Raw genomic sequence first — 17,913 nt, forward strand, 5'->3', positions numbered from 1 at the left:
GTTGAACCAAAGCTACAGGAGGTAGGTGAGTTGGAAGTGGGGTGGGGGGGAATCTTCTTTTGTTCTTTTCCATCAGGTCAACTCAATTCCCATGCTGCTTCTCCCTGCCCCCAAGTTTTCTGACCCAGAACAGAGCTTACTTTGTGCAATGGCCATGACTCCAGAGAGGGGCGTCATGATGAGGTTTTGAGATTGCTGAGGATTGTGGTGGGACAGGCTGTGGATATTCGTCAAGGTGCTGACAGGGGGCAAACCTCCTCCTGAGACTGAGATCTGCTGGAGAGAAAAAACAAAAAACAAAAAACGAGAGCAGCATGAGTGAAATTGGGATGGCAGAGAGCAGGGTCTGAAATGGCATGGCTGAGCAGTTCCTTGGCACAGCTCATTCAAGGATTCATCCACTTATTCATGCATGCATGTATTCGGTAACAATGATTAAGCACCTACCGAGGGATGGGCACTGTTCTAGGTGCGGAGGATACAGCGGGAAGTAATATTGACCATGACCCCTTCCCTATGGCGCCTCTATTTGTTGGCTACCTTTGAATTACTAGCCTGCCTCAGAGATTCTTCAGCCCGTGCGTATTCTATGGCTGTCACCGGCTCACTTTGGAAGTATCACCTGCTCTGCTCTATGCCGTCTATAATATGGGTGCCAAAGACAGGATTGATAAAAATAATAACTGAAGAAATGTCCTGGAATTCCCTCATGTAGATTAGGGACCAGGCGGGAGCACAGAGAAGCTTTCACTGAGTACAGGGTCTACAAAGCACTGCTCATGCGATAACTCCCAAACCTCTCTATTCCTATGAGGCGGATACTTCCACCTTGTCCATTTCAACAGATGAAAAAACTGAGGCCCAGAATCGATTTGCATATTGTCTGAGATCCAACAATGAGTAAATGGTAAATCTGGTATTCAAACCCAAGTCTGTCTGACTCTAGAATTCAAGTTATGACTTTCCCCTACCCCTGCAATTATTACTAAGGCTGGTTTGGGGAGGGCTTCTCTATTTTCCCCAAATCTCTACTACACATTAAAAACAAAAACAAAAACGTGTGTGTGTGTGTGTGTAAGGAGCTATTGTTGTAATGACAAAGCCACCAAATAAGCCTTGGCCCCAGGTATCCCCCACTCAGTTTCACTCTTATATTTCCATGACAGATTAGTAAGAGGATGCTATTGAGTTTCATGTATTTTTTTTGTCCAAGGCCACTCTGAATTCTTTTATTGAAGACTGAATCCTTTTATTCATTCCTAACAGTATCTTTCCTGTATTGATTTTCTTCATTTTTCCAAGTGTATATATAATGGCATCACAAGCATATAATGCAAACAGGGTCTCTTTCATGCTAGTGCTAATACATCTGCATGTCATATTGCATTGGCTAGAACTTTCTGAATTGCATTAACCAGCAACAGCGGTAGTGGATGTGCTTACTTTGATTCTATGTCATCAGAAATGTTTCCAGTTTTTTCCCATTAAGCATAAGGAGCTTTCAGTTTTACACACACACTCCACACCTTTATTCATGATAAAGTAGTTTACTATTTATAGTTTTGTTTTGTTTTGTTTTATTTTATTTTATTTTTTGGCCTTTTGTCTTTTTATGGCCTCACCCATGGCATATGGAGGTTCCCAGGCTAAGGGTCAAATTGGAGCTGCAGCTGCTGGCCTACATCACAGCCACAGCAATGCAGGATCTGAGACCCATCTGTAACCTACACCACAGCTCACGGCAACACTAGATCCTTAACCCAATGAGTGAGGCCAGGGATGGAACCCATGTCCTCGTGGTTACTAGTCGGGTTCGTTAACCACTGAGCCATGATGGGAATGCCTATAGCTTTAGAACAGTGCTTAAAATGATCATCATGAAAGGACTCCCTTCCCCCCAACATGAACTAACCCAGACAGCCTTGATGGCATCAGGGATGCTGACAGGTGTGTTAAAGTTGGGATATGTACATTAGATGTTTGAGTGGCTCCTTCCTTCTTCCTTCCATTGCTACCCAGAGCTCCTCAGATTATAGGTCTCACCAGGATGCAGGGAAGACAGTCTCCTGCCCTACCCTGCTGATCAACCCCTTAGCTTCAAAGGTGAATTTGAAAAAGAAAGGACGGAAAAAACTAAACAGGTTTGTTTGTGTTTTTAAAAAGAGCATCAAGACATGAGTTAGGAGTCACATGACCAAGAAGGAATTCTGACCACATCAAACAAGAGAGAACCAGCTTGTTTGCTGGACTTGTTTTTCAAAATGTCAGAGTCATTAAAACAAAAAAAAAATCAGTGACCTGCCTTCAGCCCTCCCTTGAGTAATGCAGTGCCTTGGAGGAAGTCAATGGAGTGACAGTATTCTCTGCCGTTTCAATGTGTGGTGTTTAATGGTGAAAGGGAAGCCCGGGTGCCAATGATAAAGACAGTTTAAATGTGTATGGCTTTAGTGTTTGTAAAGTCCTTTCACTGATTGTCCTTCATAGATAACAATGCACACAGAGACGGCATTAGGATTATTGCCCCGTGTTACAGATTAAGACACTGAGCTCACTGAGCTTCAGAAGGGTTGAGAGAGTAGCTGTGTCACATGACTAGTAGTGAGGAAGGTGGAATTCAAACCCAGTTTTGCTGGATTCTAAATCCCTTCCACTTACTATTTGGGGGGAAGGGGGTGGACCTTCGTCAAGTTCCTTCTCACTGTAAAAGGCAACCATCATTTTCTTTTCTTTCTTTCTTTCTTTCTTTCTTTCTTTCTTTCTTTCTTTCTTTCTTTCTTTCTTTCTTTCTTTCTTTCTTTCTTTCTTTCTTTCTTTCTTTCTTTCTCCCTCTCTCTCTCTCTCTCTCTCTCTCTCTCTCTCCTCTCTCTCTCTCTCTCTCTCTCTCTCTCCTTCCTTCCTTCCTTCCTTCCTTCCTTTTTTTCCTTTTTAGGGCCACACCTGCAGCATATTGAAGTTCCCACGCTGGGGGTCGAATTGGAGCTGCAGCTGCCAGGCACAGCCACAGCCACGCCAGATCTGAGCCTTGTCTGCAGCCTACACCACAGCTCATGGCAACGCTGGATCGTTAACCCACTGAACCATGACAAGAACTCCTGGCGATCATCATTTTCCATTTGCCTCCAGGACTGATGGAAGCCAAGGAGCTGCCAAGAGCATCAGCTATCCTCCTTACAGGATAATGCAGAGCGTCTGCATGATAGCAACACTGTCTCTTGCAGTCCTTTGCTGTGTGCTTTACACACAAACCTACGAGGTTGACACCATTATTCCTCCTTTGCAGACAAGGAACTGGAAATTTGGAGAAGTTAAAAAAATGCGTCCTCGGAGTTCCCGTCGTGGCGCAGTGGTTAACGAATCTGACTAGGAACCATGAGGTTGCGGGTTCGGTCCCTGCCCTTGCTCAGTGGGTTAACGATCCGGCGTTGCTGTGAGCTGTGGTGTAGGTTGCAGACTCGGCTCGGATCCTGCGTTGCTGTGGCTCTGGCGTAGGCCGGTGGCTACAGCTCCTATTTGACCCCTAGCCTGGGAACCTCCATATGCTGCGGGAGTGGCCCAAAGAAATAGCAAAAAGACAAAAAAAAAAAAATGCCCAAGTGGTGGGGTGAGCATTAAGAGCAGGCTCTCTGCCTCCAGGCCTATGAGGCTCTATGCCTTCAATACTATGAAAGTACCCAGAATGTGCTTTTCTAACACACAAGGTTCAGCACGCAGAGGCTGCAACCTGAAACCCAGCCAGCTCTTGCCACTTGGGCATGGGGTGGGGGCCAAAGCGTGCAAAAGCAAAGCTCAAGCAAATCAGCATTATTTCCAATCCCCGGGGGAAGAGTTCAAAGGCACATCCTACCGAAAGTCAGCAACACGGAGGCTGTCACTCCCTGTTTGGGGCTTAGCCCCAAAACAGCAGAGCTAAAAGCAATCTGCACACCGGCCCTGTGACGCAGGCATTGTTATCCCCCATGTTCCAGATGAGGAGGCTGAAGTTGAGCAACGTCCATCCTATGGCTGATAAACAACAGAGCCCAAGACACGGACACACTGGTTCCCTTGCCTGCGTTATTTTTAACCATACTCCTCTCTTGTCTTGGGTGGACCAAGATCGGTGAGGGGCTTGTTATTTATTAACTGAAAACAGACTCTTGAATTTGGGCATCCAGTGATAGTGACATAACGTACGAGCCAGGGTGTTGGAAACTAGTGAAAAGCTGGTCCCTGCAAACAAGCTTCCAGGTGTTTGCTAACCGTGAGGTGTGCTGTCTTGGTCAATCATCAATCCAATAACATACTGCCCATTAGGGCGCTGCCGAGCAGAGGAAGAAAAAAGTGTGTCCTGCGCTGCCTTTGGAGCGGCCTGGCCTGGGTGCAGCAGTTTGCTTCTTAGGAGGAGGGATGGGGCGGGGGCACGCAGGGAAACCCCGAGGACCTTCCAGCAACAGGAAAGGAGACTTGGAGGGTTTCATCCACTGAGAAGCAAAGACCTCTCCCACAAGGCCCCCTTCTCCAGGGGGCCCATCTTTTCACGGGTTCAGGTCTCACGAGGCAGCCAACACACAACTGCTCTTTGTGAAGAAGCTTAAGGGATGCAGACTGGGCAAGGGGGCTGCAAAACGCGCCTCCCGCAGGAGCATCTTTTGTTCCCCTTGGCGGGGACCCCCACCAGGGAGCCATCAGCTCAAGTCCCCAAACAAGGGTTGGCCGGGCCCCAGCGCCCCCAGCCCCGCCCCCAGAAACCTCGCTTTGTTTTTCCTGGGGACTCAGTCACCTGTGACTCACTGTTCCTGTGTTGCCTACACAGCACCCACGTCAAGGTCTAAAATGATATCTGCTCCCTGCCCCTCCCCCACGCCGGCCCCCACCTGCCTCTCGGTCAGACACCCTGATGGAAGGCGAGGCTCCACCTTGAGCTTGGAAGCCAGGAACCTGGGGCTCCTCCCTCCCCTGAAACACAGAGCATGACCCAAAGCATCAGGTTTTCCATGGCCTAGTGGAAAGGTTTTCCTTCCTGGTGTCGCCATGCCTGTTTACTCTCGGAAGCCACTTGGCCCGCTGCACTCACGGTGCTTGAGGATTAGAACCCTGAAAAGTCAGCATCAGATCATCTGCTCCTGTGCAAACCTGACCTCTGGGGGTGGGCTGTGGTTCTGGGTCTAGAAAACTGCATTTAGGGAGAATAATACGGACGTTCGCCTCACAGCGGCCACACCGTCATTCACTGAATATTTACCGACCCAAACACCTCGCCGAGGCCTCCTGTTAGTCTCCTGTTATCACATTTGTTCGGCCAACAACCCTCCTGTTATCACCCGCATTTTATAGATGAGATGACAAGAGCTAGAACCTGCCCAAGGCTACCACAGCTATTAAGTGCCGGAGCTAGGATTTGAACCTGGGTCAGTGCAACTTCAAAGTCGGTGTTTCCCACTCACCCTGTAAGCACTGCCCCACCCCACCTGCCATTTTGTGCTGTACCTTCACTGGCCCGCTGGACAGCCTCCTGCCAAGTCCCAGGGCAATAAGCATCTCCCTGCCTCTCACCATCCTCTCATTCCTGACTGACTCTCCTTGCCCGCACCAGGGGGTGTCGAAGAGAAAGAGGGGGGCTTGTTTCAAAGTGAGGTGCTCTCTGGGTTTCAAAAAAAAAAAAAAAAAAACACAACAACTGGCTTTGGAGGCCCTGGGGTGGGGGGTGGGGGATGAATGAACATTTTATCAACTCAAATGTCACTGGCAGCCCCAAAACAAACAGTGTCCCACCCGGGTTGCTCCTTTACGAGGCATTCAATCAATAAAATGAGAGCAGAGCTCTGTCAGATTTATTGGCTGGGTTCAAACCGAACGCCTCTTCCACCCACCGAAGGCTGGGTCACCGGCTCTACCTTTCCGTTCCAACACTGGGCAGCCCCCATTTTCCCCTGTGGGGCTACAATGGTTCATTGTTTGAGGCAGGCCTTGTGAGAAGTCGTGTTTGTTTTGCCTCTTATCTTATCAGCGCCAGAGCTACAATGGCCCAGGTGTACTCACCATTTTACCATCAGGTGAGAGGAGATTGTGGCCCGGGTCCAGGCTGGCTGGAGAGACTTGCTGTAAAACGGACTGGCTGGTCACCATGGCGCTGTTGCCATGGTGACTGATTGTTGAGGAGGAAGTGACCTCATTGTTTCCCTGCTGGTTGTAGCGCACTCCTGCAAAACAAGGCAGACCCAACAGTGAGTATTAGTGCCACAGGGCTCAGGAACTTTAGTTTTCTTTTTCTTTTTCTTTTTTTTCCATTTTTGGCCACCCCGAGGCAAATGGACCCCCTGGGCCAGGGATCAGATCTGAGCCACAGTCTTGACCTAAGCCGAAGCTGTGGCAACACCGGATCCTTAAGCCACTGTGCTGGGCTGGGGATCGAACCTGTGTCCCAGAGCTCCTAAGACGCTGCCTATCCCATTGCACCACAGTGTGAGCTCCCAAGAATGCTTGTTTTCAAGGGTGGATGAGAAGCGGAAAAGGTGACCTTCTTCCCACTGTCCGCCCAGGAGAAATATCAGCTGTCTTTCTCTAGGGTAGAGATTGCTTGGCCTCTGCTTGAATTCTGGAATGTAAGCTCCATGAGGGCAGGACATTTTTATCTGTTTTGTTTTGTGTACTGCTGTGTTCCCAGTGCCTTAGCCTTTGGTGGGTATTCAATAAATATCTGTTGGATGAATGAACAAATGAACAAACGAACAAAGGAGCAAAAGAACAGACACATGGATTCTGTTTCTTGTTGCTTCAGCATAGTGCTTTTACGATTTAGGGCTTCTCTTCCTGGTTGGAGTATTTCTTTGGTTCTTCAAAATGCCTTCTAGAAATGTTTCCCTGGCATCATTTGACTATGGAGAGCTGTGAAGTATGAGTGGACGGATTTTGCAGACAGGCACTTGCTCAGTGACCTTGGAAAAGCCAGAACAATATACATCAGACTCCGTGTACCACCATTTCAGCGGAGCCCAGCAGGCCAGGGGGAGGCAGGCAGAGCAGAATAGGAGGGGGACTGCAGTGAGGAGTCTCTGGTTCCAGAGCTCACATTCCTTTGATGGGGTCCCAAGTGGCTGCTTCCAGGGCTGGGGGGGGGGGTGCCAGCACACACAGGTGGGATGGCGGTGCTTAGTTAACCACTACAGTTTGGTCTGCAACGGAGGGGAGACTCAGGCGTGTTTACCACCTCCCTGCTGTGACCCTCCCTCTCGCTCAGAAACCAAAATGCAGGTCTATGCTCAGGAAAGGGACAGTGCTGGGCAGAGACCAGGCACCTGAAGGAAGCTGAAGGGGGCAGAGAACCCAGGCCCTGTTTGCAGCATCACAGTCCTGCTCCTGTGCCCATGAAACAGCCAAAGACAAAGCTGGCGGTAGCTGGGGCATCTCACCCTAAGCTCAAAGCTGAGAAAGACAGTGCCCTTGTTTTTGGCTTTAGGTTTGACAAAAAGGTTTGGGGGATCCTCTTCCTACCTGCAAGGGATGGAGGTCAAATGCCTTAGGCATAGAATTGGTTGGAGAGGTGAGCCAGCACCTCCTTCCTTCTCCTTTGGCCCCATTTCCCAGGATGAAACATCACTGCATCAAGTATATGACTTCTGTTGGTTTCCCCTCCCCCTGCCCTGCCCCCTGTCCCCACTGGAGCCCCACCGTCCCGAGGAGGAGGCTGCAAAGTTCCTCCAGGGAGCCAGGCAAAGCTGCCATAAACAGCAACCTCTAATTGACAAGGATGGAGCTTGCCAAGAGGAGACCCAAGCCAATTTTCTTTGGATTGTCCAAAGAACGTTCGCCAAGGCTGATCTGCCCTAGAGCTCAAGAAAGCTGGGGAGAAAACAAACAAATGCTTAGGCAGGGCTCTAACCTTCAAGAGCAACGGGTTTGACTATGAAGTCGCCTGACCTGTGTCCTGTGGGGTTTCTATCAGTGGTTTCCCCATCCTTTGATTCAAAGGGCTGCTGGTGGGGGTGGTGTTGGCAGGGGCAGCCCTGGAATGTGGTGGTTATAGGTCTGGGGCACCACATTTTTTGGAGGGGAGTGGGGGCAGGAGTCATGAAGTTAAGAGGGAGAATGACTTCCACGTCTCCCAACCAGCACCCCTGCCCAGTCCTGATCCCCCTGTACCTACCTGCAGCCCCCCAGGTCTCCCCTTCATGACCCGCTACTCATCCCATTGGGTTAGCTTAGGTCCTCTGTCTCCATTCACCTTTGCTGTTGGGTTCCCAGCAGGATGCTTATATAGGAGAAGAGAGATTTGAAACGTGTGCGCTCAGAAGGCAGCTGGATCCAATGGACGAGGGAGAGAGAGGTTTCCAATCAGTAAAAGGAAGGCTTTTCTAACAAGGAGGGATAATAGGGAGATTGTGCGCTCTAGAGCTGGACAAACTGGGGGTCCAATCCTGACTTTGCTCCTAAGAGATGTGGGATCTTGGGAAGATTACTTCTCTTTCTGTGGCTCAGTTTCCTCTCATAAAATGAAGCACTGCTTCCTTAATAGGGCTAGTTTGGGAGTTCTCGTTGTGGCTCAGTGGGTTAAGAACCTGACTAGTATCCATGAGGATTTGGGTTCAATCCATGGCCTCTCTCAGTCGGTTAAGGATCTGGCATTGCCATGAGCCACAGTATAGGTCGCAGACGGGGCTCAGATCTGGCATTGCTGTGGCTGTGGTGTAGACTGGCAGCTCCAGCTCTGATTTGACCCCTAGCTTGGGAACTTCCATATGCTGCAGATGTGGCCCTACAAAGCAAAAAAAAAAAAAAAAAAAGCTACTCTGGATTCAAGATAACATTTATAAGGCGTCTAGCAGAATGCCAATTACATGGCAAACATAGCTGGGGATGGACCCAAGATCTTTGCCCTGAGACTCCAGAATTCTGGACAACGAACGAAGGGTTGGTTCTAAGCACTGAATGGAATTACCTTTCCATGGAGAGCCATGTTCAAAGACTCCTACTCTGCTGGAGCCACGGATGCTTTGTCCTAGAAGCAAGCTGGGAGGGAGGCCTGGCCCCTGCCCTCTTGTTCTTTCCTTTTGGAGAAGCTGGACTTCACCCTGTTTCTCTCCTTTCTCTGACTCCCTGACCAGCTGTTTACCTCCCCAAGATGCTCTGCTCCTGAGAGAGCGGTGATAACGCTGGGAGTCAGGTGTGTTTTCACCTCCCAGCCTGTCCCCATCATCGATTCGGTCTCAAGTCAAACAGACGCTTGTTTTAGCCTATTTAATTTGGCTGAAGGAAGAGGGCCAGTCCTCGGATGATCAAATATGAGTCGTGGGGAGGCTTCTCCCCTATCCCAGGCTCCATAATTATTTATTTAAAAATAATTAACCAAGGATATCCGCGGGAAACAAAAGCCTTCTTTACAAGGGCGCCTGGCAGGAGGGAGGCGAGAGGCATTCGTTAGGATCCAGGCGCAAAGCCCAAGGCTGTTGCGGTTTGCAAACCTGTTTTCTCCCCCAGCAGAACTTCATTGTCGGAGAAATGGACCGGCGGAGATGCTCTCTTTAAAGGCGGAGGGGCCTAGACCTCTGCGACTCTCTTTAAAGGCCTCTGGTTAGGGGATAGCGTCTGGCTGGGGATGAGGGGATCCCCGTTGGCAGATGGCTCTACCATCTGCGTCCTGGGGGAGCTCCAGCTCCCTCACCTCTAAGCCGGAGGGCTGCCTGCTGTGGGGAGGGGGCTATCCTCCTGGCAGAGCGTGGGGGGCGCTGGGCACAGGCCACTCGCTCATCCGCTGCAGATGCACCTGTAACCTTTCCCACCAGGAATGTGGAGATCACTCAGGCTCCTCACAGGGTGGCTGTAACCAGCCAACAGCCTTCAAAGGGGGTGTGGAGGTGGAGGGTTTATCACAAGGTCTCCGCTGGCAATGCCAGAAATAGGTGTTCTTGTTAGAGGAAGGCGAGGCCAGGTCCTTGTGTATTTCACAAACTCCGAAGAGCGCTTGAAAGGAGAGTGAGAGAGTCGACTCTGGTGCCGGGTGACCTGGTTTTAAATCCTGGGTCTACCACATAATAGCTGTGTGACCTTGGGGAAATTACTTAACCCCCCTGAGCTTCAGTTTCTTTCCCTCCCTTCCTTCCTTTCTTCCTCCCTCCTCTTTCTTTTCTCCCTTCTTTCTTTCTTCCTTTTTCTTTCTTTCCTCTTTCTTTTTTCCTTCTTTCACTGCATCTGCAGGATATGGAAGTCCCTGAGCCAGGAGTCAAACCTACCCCACACTGGGTGTGACAACACCGGAGGCAACACTGGATCCTTAACCTGCTGTGCCACAAGGGAACTCCCTGAGCTTCAGTTTCTTTCTTTTCTTTCCTTTTTTTTTTTTTTGTCTTAGTAGGGCCATCCTTATGGCATATGGAGATTCCCAGGCTAGGGGTCAATCTGGAGCTGCAGCGATGCTGGCCTAGGCCACAGCCCCAGGAACATGGAACCCAAGCCGTGTCTGTGACCTACACCACAGCTCACAGCAACACTGGATCCCTGACCCACTGAGCGAGGCCAGAGATTGAACCTCGTGGATACTAGTGGGGTTCATTACCACTGAGCCATGAACTCCAGCTTCTTTATTGTTAATAATTTCTATCCCTTCGGTCACTGATGAAAAAGCCTGGATGAATTAATGGGTATAAAGTGACCCAGACCATGCTCGGCACACCGTGGCTCGAGACACATACATTCCTCTTCTTATGGGACTGTCTTGCCTAAAAGACATTTTTAGGAAGGCCGGGTTCACAGAACTTCATTGAGCACCTATCCTGGGCCAGGCACGGTGCCAGGGGACCTGGAGGAGGTGAAATGGCATCTTCCCTTCACCATCGCAGGCTCTGCAAAGCAACACAGTGAAGGCTCTGGTCCAGTAGTGACTGGCCAGGCTAATAGCCACAGAGGTGCCAGAGGAGAAGTGACATGCCAGATGGGGTCACGTTCTTCCCACTCACTTCGTGGTTCGAGTCTCCAACTGGCCACGTCCCCATCCCTGGCCCTAAGAACCACAGCAAGTGTGTCCAGCAGCAAAAGGCTGGAATCTAGAGACAACCCCGAGGCCCTGATGAGGCGGTTGGCTCCTCTCCTTCTCCCGGCATCCAGTCGTCAGCATCCTGGATGCTATTTCTGAATTCCTGCCAGCGTGCGGGATAAAGACAGATCACTGGGTTTCTATCCTATGGGACTGGTCAGAGGTGCCCAAACATGAAGAAAACTTAGGGCTGCAAGAAGCCAGCATCTCCACGCCTTACCTTCTTGCACCAGTGCCCATCCCCAAGGCACTCTTCACATTGCTGCGGGTTGGGATTTCTTTCTAGAACAAAATCACACTGTGTCACTGCCCTGTCTGGAAACCTAAGGCTGCTCCTCACTGCCTTCTGGAAAAGCCCCACAACCAAGACTGGCAGAATTGGGCCTCTGTGACTCCAGCTGCCTTATCTGTATCCTCTGTCGCCTAGTCCCATGCAGCCATGTCAGAGCCCTGCTGCTCCTGCCTCTGTGCCTTTTTGCTTAGGCTGTTTCCTATACCTGGAAATCTCTTTTCTTCTTCTCCAAGTCACATCCTCTAAGAGGGCTAAATATAAATATCACCTCTTCTGTGAAGTTCTCTGGTAGTTATTGCTCCATTCTTTTTTTTTTTTTTTTTGCTTTTTAGGGCCGCACTTGCGGCATATGGAGGTTCCCAGGCTAGGGGTCCAATTGGAGCTACAGCCCCTGGCCTACACCACAGCCACAGCAACATCAGATCCAAGCCGTGTCTGCGACCTACACCACAGCTCACAGCAACCCCAGATCCTTAACCCATTGACTGAGGCCAGGGATCAAACCCGCAACCTGATGATTCCTTGTCGGATTCATTTCTGCTGCACCAGGACAGGAACTCCAGTTTCACTCTTTATATATTACATGCAGTAGAGACTCTAACAGCAGGAACTGGTCACCCTGCACTAAAATACTCTGAGGCTATGTATCCCTCTCCCTCCCTCTTAAAGGAAGAGGCGGCTTTTCACTCTGGATTGCATCCTCGGAGCCTGGCAGAGGGGCTGATGTGTGACTAGTCATTGAGCAAGGGGATAAGCCCTCAGATGCTTTGAGAATCCTTGCCCCAGAACCAGGGAGCCTCCCATCTAGCAGAAAGAGAAAATACGGTCCGTTCTGCAGTAATGTTGGTATTGAAAGTGCTCCAGTGGATCTGTTCCAATGCTACTAAGATGTTAGGGCGTAACTTCAGTGCAACATGAATTCCATGTCTGGGGAATTCAAAAATCTGCACCCACATAGGAATGGAGCCACATGGGAATATTTTAAAGGCACACACACACACACCCCCTTCAAATATCTACCAGCTACCCTCCGTCCACGGCATGTGCCATAAGCCACATCCGTGCACATCTGGAGTTACAACGTTCTGATTTCAGAGAGACGTCTCCACCCCCCACCTCCCAATAACTCACAGCTGCCACCCTTCCGACGCCTGCTCCAATGGGCAAACTGTAGGATGTTTTCCAGGTAAGGTGCTATATTTACTGTTGTACAGCGTTTGTGCATTGCCTAAGCATTCACCGGGTGTAACACTCTGCTAATGTTTTTTTATTAGAGTCTTATCTTTTTTTAAAAGGTGTCACTGACGAAGTTTTTGAGAACCGTGCCCTTAACCCTATTCTTTTTTCCCATAAGCCCTGCGGTTTTTTACTGTGCGACCTTGCCCGGCACGGTGGTTTTTATGATGGGTATGTCAGCACCGGAGAGCTGACTGTGCCCTGTGTTGAAAGACGGACGCAGCTGCCTTCTAGGAGGAGCCAGGGGAGGAGCTGCCCAGGTTGTAATCAATCACAGAAATGTTTCAGAAATCCGTGCTTCAGGGGATTAGAACTACCTCATGGAGCCCTGGGTACCTCATCCAGCTCTCCATGAGCTTCAAAAAACAGCTTATGAGTTTGGGATTAATGTATACAAACTACTATATGCATAAAAAATAGATAAACCACAAGGACCTGCTGTAGCACACAGACAACTACAGTCAATATCCTGTAATCACCTATAGTAGAATCTGAAAAAGTATATACATGTGTGTAAATATATGCACATATGACTTGTTACACAACATAACTGCATCGTGTTGCTATACACCTGAAACTAACACAACACTGTAAATTAACTGTACTTCAATTTGTAAAAAATGGCTTAAAAAAAACAGCTGAGGGAGTTCCCATTGTGACTCAGCGGTAATGAACCTGACTAGTATCCATGAGGACACGGGTTTGATCCCTGGCCTTGCTCAGTGGGTTAAGGATCTGGGGTTGCCGAGAGCTGTGGTGTAGGTCACAGGTGCAGCTCAGGTCACTGGCGTGGCTGTGGCTATGACTGTGGCATAGGCCGGCAGCTACATCTCCACTCTGACCCCTTAGCCTGGGGACGTCTGTATGCCGTGGATGAAGCCCTAAAAATTAATAAAATAAAAAATAACATAACAGCTGAGACCCCGATTCCACAATTCCAGAAATCCACGGGCACCAGCACCCAGCACACTTTAAAGTCATAACTCTCTCTCTTTTTCTCTCTTCTTTGACTCTCTGATGATTCTGAGCCAGTCAACTTCTGGGCCTCAGCATTTTTGTCTATAAAATGGGCATCCCGCTCTTCCCTTTCTCAGAAGCCAGAATGATGAGTAAATACAATAAGGTTCGAGAAGCACTGGGTTTTCCTGGGAGAGACCATGAGCAACACCACCTGGGAAAGCATGACCAGAACTGCTCTTTTAGAAAGAAGCAAAGAGGGAAGGGGGGTCTCCCGAGCCATGGGAGGCTCCGCTCGAGTCCATGTGGTCTTTGATGCTGAAGCCTTTTCACTGGGGGCTGCGAGCTGCACCCGGGATCTGGTGGGATGCCTTTCACCCTTGACATTTCAAAGCCAGTCTCCCATCCCTGATAATGCAGGAATGTTCCTTTGGCTGGTGGACCTCTGCCAGCTCGAGTGAGCGTCCCAGCCACCAACAGAGTAAACATTACTCAACCAGCCGGGGCTCTGTCACCCACATTCTTCCCCTGTGTTCCTAACCTCATGCAGAGCGCGGCCCAGCCCTGTAGGGTCTGGAAACTGGGAATTTAAAATCAGGCAGGAGGGAGCGTGCAGAAGAGAAAACTCATCTAAAAAAGAAACAACCATTCCATCAGTTGTAAGTGGATAGAGCGGTCTTTCCTAGGAAGCCAAAGCACAGGGTTGGAGGGGTGGGGGAGGCGAGCAATTAGGCCAGTCTTGATGGGTCCAGGACTGCATCCTTATAAACCCATTCCCCCTTTACCCAAAGAAGAGTTGCGTTCTTTTTTTTTTTCTTTTTTTCTTTTTGCCATTTCTGGGGCCGCTCCTGCGGCATATGGAGGTACCCAGGCTAGGGGTCCAATCGGAGCTACAGCTGCCGGCTTCTGCCACAGCCACAGCAATGCCAGATCGGAGCCGTGTCTTCAACCTACATCACAGCTCACGGCAATGCCAGATCCTTAACTCACTGAGCAAGGCCAGGGATCGAACCCGCAACCTCATGGTTCCTAGTTGGATTCGTTAACCACTGAGCCACGACGGGAACTCCGAGGAGTTGCTTTCTTGAGGAAAGAGGCAGAGACATACATGATTCAGTCTGGGAGTTCCCATTGTGGCTCAGCAGGTCAAGAACCTGACATAGTGTCGGTGAGGATGCGGGTTCCATCCCTGGCCTCGCTCAGGGGGTTAAGAATGCAGTGCTGCCACGAATTGCGGTGTAGGTCGCAGATGTGGCTTGGATTTGACCCCGTAGCCTTGCCTGGGATGCTGCAAGTGAGGCCATAAAAAGAAAAAAAAAAAATTCAGTCTGGTGAACTTCTAAGATACTCACTGGGGATAAAAGAATGGTGAACAATTCGCTTGGCTTGAAACTGGGGACCCCCCCACCCCCGAAATGAAAGCTTTCAAAGCGGGTGGCACCACTGCCTCAGTTCCCTGGTGGGTCTCACAGGACTGTTGCTGGGTCTTGTTAACATCGCCTTCTCTCTAGGGATAAAGATGAATGTTTGCCAAGAGTTGAGGCGAGGGAAAAATCTGAAAGCCAGGGGGGGAAAAATCTGAGGCGAGATGAAAGCAGTTTAAACACTGGGCTGGTTTCAGTTCCAGAGCTTTTTCTTCCCGAGATGCCTTCTCCAGGAGCCCAATTCATAAGAGGAGAAACACCGCCAGGCGTGTGGGGAGGTAAACATGCTTGAACTCGAGGAGTAAAAGTTGAGTGATACTTAAGGGAAGCCCACAAACTGGTTTTCTTATAAAAATCAAAGTAAATGGAACCAAGAAAAGAAAAAGCCTTCCATCAAAAGCATCCTGGCTGAGAACAGAAGTGAATGTGCCCCTGAGAAAACTGCACATGTGGCGGCTGGGGGGGGGGGGGGCGGGTAGGAAGCGCAGCAGAAACCCCACCTGTCCCTCTCGGCGACCACCCCTGGTCCTTAGTAGAGAGCCGGTTTCTGCAGGCAAATATTAGAGGGGCTGCCGTGAGCACTTGAGCCTGGAGATGCTGCTGCAGGTAAAAGAAACCGGGCTGACCCTTGAGAACTTGAGAAGGCCTCACATAGGAAAGCATTTTATACAGTCTGCTCGTAACATGTCCCAGATGCCCATCTGACAGATCGGAACACTGAGGTTTGCAAAGGAAGAAGTCATTTTCACGACCTCTTGCTAAGGGTCTTCCCGCAAAGCAGTTATATTCTGAAGCTGGCCCCTCTCCCTCTTTCCCGAAAGCCCACCCCCACATGGACTCCAGGTAGGTTGAGTCTCCCATGGTGACACACTACTAGTTTGAAATGATTTTGTTTTCTTGCTTTTTTTGGGGCCGGGGGGGGGGTACCCATGGCCTAAGGACATTCCCAGGCTAGGGGTCGATTTAGAGCTGTAGCTGCAGGCATACACCACAGCCAGATCTGAGCTGCATCAGCGACCTACACAGCAAATTGTGGCAACACCTGGATCCTTAACCCACTGAGTGAGGCCAGGGATTGAACCCATATCCTCATGTATACTAATTGAGTTCTTAACCCCCTGAGCCACAATGGGAACTTCTTCTTGCTGCTGCTGCTGCTTCTTCTCTCTCTTTTTTTTGGCCACAGCTGTGGCATGCGGAAGTTTCTGGACCAGGGACTGAACCCACACCACAGCAGTGACAACATCAGATCCTCAACCAGGGAACTCCCGAGGCAAGCATTTTCAATGAGCTCTCCAGGTACCTTTCATGTGGCCTGGGACGGAGATTTGAAAACCGCAGATCTTGCCAATACCTGGGTGTCACTGTTCCTGATGTCTCAAGTGACAAGCAGGGTTCCTGCAAAGGGGACCTCTTCCAGGGTGAAACTGCAAACCACAGCCTTGTCAAGAACCCAGGGGGAAACCAAAGCCCTTCCTTTCTCTTGATGTCCTGAGGGTTCCCGAGTCAATCCATCACCCCTTCTGGGTCAGGCACTGTGCGGGGTGGTAGGCCTGTTTCATTACACTGGGGCCTCACACTAGTCAGAGAGAGAAAGGTATTATCATCACTATTTTGTGCATCCTCATGGGTACTAGTCTTAACCCACTGAGCCACAATAGGAACTCCTTCTTGCTGTTTTTTTTGTTTTGTTTTGTTTTGTTTTAAGCCATACCTGTGGCATGTAGAAGTTCCCGGGCTAGGGATCCAACCCACACCACAGCAGTGACCCAAGCCATAACAGTGACAATGCCAGATCCTTAACCACTAGGCCACAAGGGAACTCCCTGGTTTTTTGCTTCTTGGCTGCATCTCTCACTAGAATGTAAGCCCAGTGAGGGCAGGACCTTGTCTGTCTTCTCCGTTGTCTCCTAGGCACCTTGCACAGAGCCTAGACGGTGCTGTGCCCTTGAAACGAGCAAGTGATGAATGAATGTATGACCCACCCTTCAAGTCTGACCCCACAGTGGCGAAGTGACCGTGATATAATTTATCCTTTAAATCGCCTGGGTTTTCAGAGGGAGGCAAGTATTTTTAAGGAAGAAGAAGGGGGAGTAAGAGAAGGAGAGACAAGGAGAAAGAGTAAAATACAACCAAAATGAAGAAAGAGGATCAATACACGTTAGCCACTTCCTGCTAGAAGGCGTGAGGTGGGGGCACCGAAGCGCAAGTGTGACAAAGCCAGTCTTTCTTTCCAAGCTGGAGATGACGCCCGGTGCTTTATCCAGAGGGAAAAGGGCCAGTGGGATGCTGGCGGGGGACCTGCCCATTCCCTACCTCTTGAGGCCTGAGCACCCTCCCGTTACCTAGGGTCCCTTAAGGGGGCAGAATATGTGCCTCTATCCCCCGGGCTGACCATTCCTAAAGGCTTTGGGCTGCTGGTGGGAAGCCCACATTCAGACTTGCCCAGTTTCAGGCCCCTTGATCTGGGGGGTCAGGAGGATCCATTCATGGGGATTTACTGTGGCAACCTGCGTAACTCAAATGCCTTTTTCTCCCAAGGAATCTGGGGTAAAACCAAGAAGGGTTAATGGCAGACATCGTGAGGCCTAAAGCCTGTGGGGGCAGACGGAGCCCTGCTGCAGTCTGGCTCCTGGGGTGTCTTTTCTCAGAGGCTGGCTTTGCGGGCCCCGGGTAATGTGGCTGCAACAAAGGCCCCGAGGCTTGGCTGACGAGGAGAATGATGACGCTCCTAGTGGGTCTGGGGGACAGGGGCGGCTATAAAGTCATCAGCAGACTGAGCCCCTGGGTGTCCACATAAAAGGGAGGTCCCATAAACAGACATCTGTATTGTGACCGAAGGGCTAATAAAATTGCCTTAGAAGAGAGAGGTTTTCCACTGAGGCCTATTCATCAGCAGGACCCTACTGGGAGGTGATACCCAGGGAGAAAACCCTTTGAGGCCTGGCAAGTGTCAGAGGCGCCTCGTTACGGGAGCCCGCCTGGCCAGACCCCAGCCT

The 17,913-nt window shown here is 50.1% G+C and overlaps 1 protein-coding gene across 5 annotated transcripts in view; it reads right to left on the reverse strand.

The window, feature by feature from the left end:
- HNF1B (HNF1 homeobox B) overlaps positions 1-17,913 on the reverse strand; it is a 58,677-nt gene that overhangs the window by 18,037 nt on the left and 22,727 nt on the right. For 3 of the 5 annotated variants that reach the window (XM_047757694.1, XM_047757693.1, XM_047757691.1), the window contains exons 5-6: positions 6,019-6,179; positions 141-273 (exon numbers count right to left, since the gene is read on the reverse strand). In XM_047757694.1, coding sequence (XP_047613650.1) covers positions 141-273; positions 6,019-6,179 — 294 coding nt within the window. Of the gene's footprint in view, positions 1-140; positions 277-6,018; positions 6,180-17,913 lie in introns of all 5 variants that reach the window. The other 2 variants (XM_047757690.1, XM_047757692.1) reach the window with 1 other exon arrangement.

The sequence above is a fragment of the Phacochoerus africanus genome, chromosome 14, assembly GCF_016906955.1.
Source record: "Phacochoerus africanus isolate WHEZ1 chromosome 14, ROS_Pafr_v1, whole genome shotgun sequence".
Lineage (NCBI taxonomy): Eukaryota > Metazoa > Chordata > Mammalia > Artiodactyla > Suidae > Phacochoerus > Phacochoerus africanus.